The sequence below is a fragment of the Chrysochloris asiatica genome, unplaced genomic scaffold (assembly GCF_000296735.1).
Source record: "Chrysochloris asiatica unplaced genomic scaffold, ChrAsi1.0 scaffold00014, whole genome shotgun sequence".
Classification (NCBI taxonomy): Eukaryota; Metazoa; Chordata; class Mammalia; order Afrosoricida; family Chrysochloridae; genus Chrysochloris; species Chrysochloris asiatica.
In genome coordinates this window covers 34,012,194-34,019,621 of record NW_006408532.1, presented here as the reverse complement: position 1 = coordinate 34,019,621, position 7,428 = coordinate 34,012,194, and the positions used below count along the sequence as shown (strand labels likewise).

The following is a 7,428-nucleotide window of genomic DNA, read 5'->3' as shown; positions in this document are numbered from 1 at the left end:
TGAGTCTGAATCGCCCTCCGCCCCCGCCCTCTGCCAAGTCCCTGGGGACGAGCAGAGAAGGGCGCTGTTGTTGGGCGCGTGGGGGAGACGGAGCCTGGGCGAGCGCTACTAGGAGCCCGAGCGATCGCGACCAGGCGAAGGAGGAGGAGGCGAGGCCGGAGGGAGGCGGCCGGGCCCAGCCTGACGCAGCGGCGGCAGCGACGACGGCGGCGTAGCAGGCCACCACCGGGGCCCCTAGGCCACCCGCGTCAACCGTCCCTCCACCTCCTTCTCCCACGGCTCGGCGCGCGTGGGAGTGTATACGTTGCTTGCCCGCCTGGGTCACTGGCTCCAAGCATCCTCTGCAAACCAGCCGGACCGGAGGGAGGCGCAGCAGCGCCCGCGAGGGGCGGAGGCGGGGAAAGGAGCGGGCGAGGCGGGGGAAGGGAGGAGGAGAGGGTGGGACCTGTCCGCCGCGCCCCGCAGCCGGGCACGTGTGGCCGCAGGCGCCCGACGCCGCCGCTGTCCCGGAGCTGAGCCTTGTCTGGGCATCCCGGACAGTGAGTGCTCGAGTGTGCGCGAGTGTGTGTGTCCGCGCGGGCGAGCACCGCGCCGGCCCACAGTCTCCAGCTCGCTCTACCCGGGCCGTGGTGCATGTTCGCCTCCTGCCACTGTGTGCCGAGAGGCAGCAGGACCATGAAAATGATTCACTTTCGGAGCTCCAGCATCAAATCGCTCAACCAGGAGATGAAATGCACGATCCGGCTGCTGGACGACTCGGAGATCTCATGCCACATACAGGTGCGGGCGGCGCGGGGCGAGGACGCGGGGAGCGCGCCTGGCAGTGCCAGGGGGCTTCTGCGGGTGGGCGTGCGTCTGCAGGGGCGAAGAATCCGCTGGAGTCTTTGCTAGAAAGCTGGATTTTCGTTCCTCCGCCCTCTGAAACTGGGAACCCTAAGCAAGGGATGGGGCACGGCCCCAGCAGGCGGTCGGGTGCGCGTTATTGGCGCCTGGGCCACTGTTCCTGGCAGGCACGCTGCGCGTGTATCTGGTTGCGCCCAGGTTGGGGGCGCCCAGCAGCTGTCTCCGGAGGGGTGAGGGGGCTCTGTTTCTTGCCCCTTCTTGCAATGGGAGCTTCCAGAGCCCAGAGGGCACTTGCATGTCACCCACTCCCCCCTCTCTTCCTGCACGTGGAGAAGGCTTGTAGCAGCTAAGGTTCATTCATTTCTATCTTCCGCTTACCCACTCTGGAGACGCCCTCGGCCCCAGAGACTCACTCCACGCTTTCTGCCGCCCGCCATCCCCTTGCCCATGGCCTTTATTTCTCTGCTTGGGGTGGCGGCGAAGTTTTCCGCAAGTGAGAGGCCAGGCAGCCCAGGACTCCAGCCCTGAGAGATAGGGCGAGCGTTGCGCCGAACTGGAACAACCGGGAAAGGACTCCTGTGAAGTCTAGTGCTTCAGAGAAAAGAAGGGCTCCTGAGACCCGTAGGGAGGGAACCCTGTAGGACTTGGGTCCCGGGAAAAAGTGTCCTTTAGAATCTTAGTGAACAGTCTCTCTCGCCCTAGTTGGAGTAGGGGGTGAGTTGTTTTGGCAAAGGCGTGGCAGCTCTTAAGTACCTGAGCTGCAAGGGCGTGGTATGTGTGTGTTTGTGTGGGCTTGCGGTGCGTGTGTAAATTGGCAGGTGGGCGCCGCTCGACCATGGGCCCAAAGAGGCAGCACAAAGGTCGTGTCAGAACTCAGCACTGTTAGTTTTGGACTTTGAAGTCTATTAAATGATTAATCTTTGGGATATTTATCCTATCTTTGTGATTTTCTTTTCTCACTTCCTGAAGTCTTGACGCTCCAGGACAGAGTTGTTTTGTTTGTTTGTTTTAAATAAGGGGCACAACTCCTCTTTCTGCTAGAAGGTGAATGGGGGCAGCGTCTCCCAGCGGCAGGAATCCGCCTCTAGAATGTGTTAATCGTGAATGAATGAAAGGTCTTTTCCTGGGTTTCCTGAGAGTGGGAGTTTTTGACACCGGGAGAGTTAAACTAACTTGCAATCTGACAGCTGGACAAATTTCAAGGCAGGAACGTTATATACCATGTTCTCTCAGGAAAGTTAAGCTTCCACTGAATTTTCTGGAGGATCTTGAATTTCATTGTGAGCTAAGCATGGCTGCTAAATTTAATAATAAACAGATTAGCAGGATAGGCCGTTTTTTGCAACCACTAGGGTTACACAGAAACATTTGGCATGTGCTGCCTTGTAATCCAGAGGTAGGCATTTGTGCAAGTCCTAAAGTGAACATATAGTTTGGTTAACCCTTACCAAGTATGAGGGTAAGTAAAAGCGTCTTGGAGTCCTGGTGTGGTGCTGTGGGTTAATGCGCCAGACTGCAAAGCCAATTGAACTGCAAGGTCGGCGGTTCAAGCTCACCAGCTGTACCTCCTAAATCCTATACAGGGTCAGCTATGGGTGGGAGCTGACTCGACTGCACTTAACAACAACAACAAAAGTGTATTGTTACAAAACGATAGAAATCTTTAACAAAAATATTAAAATGTGAAAATGCTGTTTATACACTTTTGAGGCTGTGTTTCCATTCTTTCTGAAGAATTCTGAACTCTTTGATTTCTACCACGTCACACTGGCAGTTTTGGGATCCTCAAGGGACTCAAATCATTTTTCTCTGAAATGTTCTTTGAGTTTGGGAAACAGAAGCCTGACAGGTTAAGATTAGGGTTGTAAGGTGAGTGAGGTAAGGTCTCCAGTGAAATTCTCTTGTAGGACAACTCTTGCTACCTTGAAGACTGAGCAGCTGCATTGTCATGATGACAAAAACTAACCCAGCACAGCTTTCTGGCCTTCTCCTCACCAGTGCAGCTTTCAGTTTTCTAATATTTCTTCCTAATAACCCCTGTGGCCGTCTTGTGTCCTTTGACAAAATCTATCAAGATTATTCCTTTGGGATCCCCCAAAGCAGTTGGGGTAAGCTTCTGAGCTGATCTCTTTGCCTTAAATTTAACTGTACCAGTAGATTCCCTCGGAAGTAAGTCACTGCTTAACTTGGACCTTTGACTGTGGTGAGGGGGTGCCATGGAGTCTGACTCATAGTGACCCTGTACAGGGTTTCTGAAGCTTGTACATGTTCATGGGAACAGAAAGCCTCATCTTTCTCCTGTGGAAAGACTGATAGTTTTGAACTGTTGACCTTGAGGTTAGCAGCCTGACTCGTAACCACTATGCTACCAGAGCTCCTTCTAAGGAGATTAAGACAAGTGTAATATTGAGAGAGGAGTCCTGGTGTGCGCTATGGGCTAATGCATTGTCAGACTGCAAAGTCGTTTGAACCGCAAGGTCAATGGTTCAAGCTCACCAGCTGCTCCTTGGAAACCCTGTACAGGGTCGCTATGGGTCGGAATCAACTCGAGGGCACTTAACAATAACAACAAATATTGAGAGAACTTGGCTGTAGCTGTTTACTGAGACATGTTTAAATACATTTTGTTTGGAATAAACCTGAACTGGAACCCTAGTAGCAATACTTACTGCCTTATCATTGTGTGTAGATGTTGGAAGGGAGAGCCTGTGGAATTCTTTGTTGTAGCTCTGTGGCCTGCCCTGCCTTACTGGGAGTTAACACTTGTTTTTTTTTTTCTCCTTCAAGACTGTGTCTTCCTTAGAGCTGATAAGTAGTTCCCAAAAGACAGGACTTGTGACCTGGTATTCTTGAAAAGAATAAATTGTAGCCACCTGGAAAGTTAGAATTTGTGTGACTCAACTGATGCCAAAAGAGTTAAAATGTTACGTTCCAGAGCTGTTGATTTCAGTATTGCTCAAAAAAACATGGAAAGAAAATGTTTCGTTATCTCCGCATATCTCTTTCTTCCTCTCCCAGTGATTACCATTGTGTGTGTGATTATCATTTAGCCAATGAAAATGAATTAAATGATTTTTATTTTGATAATTTTACATCTCATACCTTTCTAGAGTATTCCAAATCCAAGATCAGGTCACAAAAAATGTGCGATTGTTCAGAGTGAAGCAAAAGGATAAAAAACAAAACAAAAATCATTTGGAGTTACCAGCACATGCCCTGGTAAAATCTTTCTGTCTTCCTTTCTTGTTTTTTTTTTTTTTGTTTTTTTTTGGTCCTTCCTTTCATATATATATACTCACAAAGTTAAACGAACATAGGGATTGTCACAGTGTCACATCATACACCCTCCCTTCATAGCTTTCACTCCTAGTGCTTGCCTGGTTCTGGGGATTGTGTAGGGGCTGTAGGGCTCCGAAACATATGTTAGTTACCCCATCACTTCAGGATGTGAGCACTTGGAAATCAGGAGATGTGAAGTTGCCTGTGGAGCCCAGAATAAGTGGGGAAACTCACAGCCACACAGCCTTGGGATACGTTCCCTAGCGAATGAGCATCTCAGTTTGAAAGACAAATGAGTTTCTAAAACTCTGTCAAGGTGATAGAGACAGAGGACACTAGAGCATTTCAGTACTGCTCCTTGGGACCATAGTTGCCATTTTTTGAGGATCTCTTGTAGTCCAGTCTTCTAAACCCAATATAATTGATGCTTACCACATACCTGTGACAGAAATCTGCTTCCCGTTCTGTGGAAAAGAAAACGGAGGCACAAAGGGTTGACATGATTTGTCCCAGGGCACATCTCTTAAAAAGAGGTAGTTGTTGTTAAGTGCTGTCCAGTTGGTTCCAACTCATAGTAACCCTGTGTAGGGGATCAGTTCGTGAGCTTGAACCACAGACCTTGTGATTCAAACTGACTTTGCAGTCCAGTGCATTAACCCACAGAGCCACACCAATACTTCATAAAAAGAGGTTGAGTATCTGCAATTCAAATCTTGGATTGTCTGACTTCCAAGTCCATGTGTGCCCTTGATAGATTAATTTATAAATCAAAATAGTTGAACTCTCAGTGAAATTACAGATATGCAAGGAAATAAATCCAAGGAATGGGCTTTGAGTCAATGACTGAAGGCCAGTTATTATTCATGATTATTATTATGAATAACATTATTCATGTTATTCAACTAGCCAAAGTGGCCAATTGGAAAACACTTGTCCAGAGTCTGGCAGGAAGGCTGACATCCTTGAGCCAATGAGAATTCCACAATCAGATGGCCTCCAAAGCCTTTCCACCTCCAGGAAATGTGGTGTTTGCCTTTAGGGAAATGATATTTGTAAATGCCCTTTAGATTGTATATAGTGTTTCTGTATTTCAGATTGTAGTGTCCCCAGATTATGCCTGTACGTTAAGGGAATTGAAGCTGAGGTGGAATTGGCTAGTTGTGCCTTGATTTACAGGGCATGACAGTAAAGAGGCCTGTGTTTTCCTGCTTTGTAGTGTGCCTTTTGCACGGTGGGGTGTTACTCTTGATGCATTAATTCGCCCTGCCCCAGGACCTTATTGTCTACCACCATACCTTTGATAAGAAATAGCTTTTTCAACACTTGTTGTTGTTGTTGTTAGGTGCCATCGAGTGGGTACCGACTCATAGTGACCTTATGCACAGCAGAATGAAACACTGCCCAATCCTGGGCCAACCTCACTACTGTTGCCACTTGGCCAATCCATCTCGTTGGGGGGGGTCTTCCTCTTTTTCTCTGACCCTCTACCTTACCAAACATGATATCTTTTTCCAGTGACTGGTCCCTCCTGACAATATGTCTGAAGTATGAGAAATGAAGTTTGGCCATCTTAGCTTCCAAGGAGCATTCTGGCTGCACTTAAACTTCTTGTTGTTGTTAGGTGCCGTGGAGTTGGTTCCGACTCATAGCGAACCTGTACAGGGTTTCTGAGGCTGTAAATCTTTATGGGAGCAGAAGGCCTCATCTTTCTCCTGTGGAACAGTTAGTAGTTTCGAACTGCTGATCCTGAAGTTTGCAGCCTGATTCATAACCACTACGCTTCCAGAGCTCCTTAAACTTGTTGTTAGCAGCTCTTAAATATCCCTTTGCCGATGACATAGTTTGGGTGATATTTTGGCAAGAAGAACTTTAAAACAAAACAACTGAGTGGCCCAGCTCTGCAGCCCAGTTGCCAGTTCCTGTGGGTGATGCTGACAGGCTTGGGCTCTCTCTTTTCACAAGATCTAGGGTGCTGACTTGGAAGGTGCCATCCTATTATTTGTGTGTGAGTGTTTACTCTCTTGGCAGTGTGAGTGTGAGCCCCCTGTGTGTTGTGTAATGTAGGGAGAGTATGGCCTTGAGGGTACACAGTGGTGGGGTGGAAAAGGAATTCCCAGTAGACAGGATGTAAAAGGAGAGCCTATGACCCCGTAGGGACACCCTAGGTCACACCAACTGTTAACACATTTGGCCACTAACTCACATGTTTGGTGGTTCAAATCTACCCACTGCCTAAAGATCCCAGCCATTGCAAACTCTAGGGAGAGCAGTTCTACTCTGAAACACAAGGTGACCATCCATGAGTCAGAATCAACTCTGTGGAAACGTAAAACATTTTTTTTTCATTTTAGGATCCCATACAAAGGCTGGAGGAATAGAAGGTGTTGTCGGTATTGGGTTTCCCTAATGGAACAGCCCTCCATGTCTGCGTGTTAGAGGGAGATGGCTTAATTCTAACACTCTTCCATTCCGTCTTGCTGTTTCAAAGAGAATGGATAGCTAGCCAACAGACATGGAGGGCTGATCAGTTGGGGAAACCCAGCATCAACAATTCCTTTCCTTCCTCTAGCCATTCTTTCTACTTTTTCATATGTCTGCATGACGAACTTTTAATGAATTTGCCATTTCTGAAACTGACTTTCATCAAGTAAATGTAGACTTCCTACAATATTCTTTAGCAATGCCTCATAAACATAGTAAACATCATTGGCAGTGACTGGGAATTTGGATTTGGATTTGAACAGAAATCCTAGCATAGTACTTGCTAGAGACTGTTGTTAAGTGCTGTAGTGTTGGTTCCGACTCATAATGACCCTGGTGAATTTGAACTGCCGAACTTTGGGTTCAAACCGACCTGGCGGTCCAGTGCTTATACTACAGCGCCACACCAAGACTCCAGTTCTGACTCCTAGCGACCTGTATATAGAGTTTCCAAGGCTGTAATTTTTTTTTATAATGTTTTATTGTGAATTATATGATAGTTTACATGAGAGAACTCTAGTTTTACATTCATTCCATCGTATATCATCTCACTGCCATGGTTCCAATCCCCTCCATGCATCATCAACCACCCAAAGGCAGAAACCCGCCCCCTACACTTTCCCCTCCTCCCCCAGTTTTCGGCCCACAGTCCCTTTTCCTCTCAGGGTCCAAAGTCCCCAGTCGCTTCATCACTCCACGTCATCTGCAAGAGAGGGAGAGCTAGTCACATGAGGAAGCACAGTCAGAGAAGTAACTAACTGGTCCAAGGTCTCAGCTAAAAAGTAGGCAAAACCTGGTGTTGAGCCTCTGAAATGTAAAATCTGG

General features: G+C 47.8%; 1 protein-coding gene and 1 pseudogene across 2 annotated transcripts in view; both read left to right on the top strand.

Moving 5' to 3' along the window:
• The first annotated feature begins 491 nt into the window (after positions 1–491).
• FRMD3 (FERM domain containing 3) overlaps positions 492–7,428 on the top strand; it is a 494,426-nt gene continuing 487,489 nt past the window's right edge. The window contains exon 1 of one of the 2 annotated variants that reach the window (XM_006834951.1): positions 492–780. In XM_006834951.1, coding sequence (XP_006835014.1) covers positions 634–780 — 147 coding nt within the window. In that variant the 5' untranslated portion in view covers positions 492–633. The remainder of the gene's footprint in view (positions 781–7,428) is intronic. The other variant, XM_006834952.1, reaches the window with a different exon arrangement.
• The window catches only part of LOC102816803, a 79,691-nt pseudogene continuing 73,941 nt past the window's right edge, over positions 1,679–7,428 (top strand).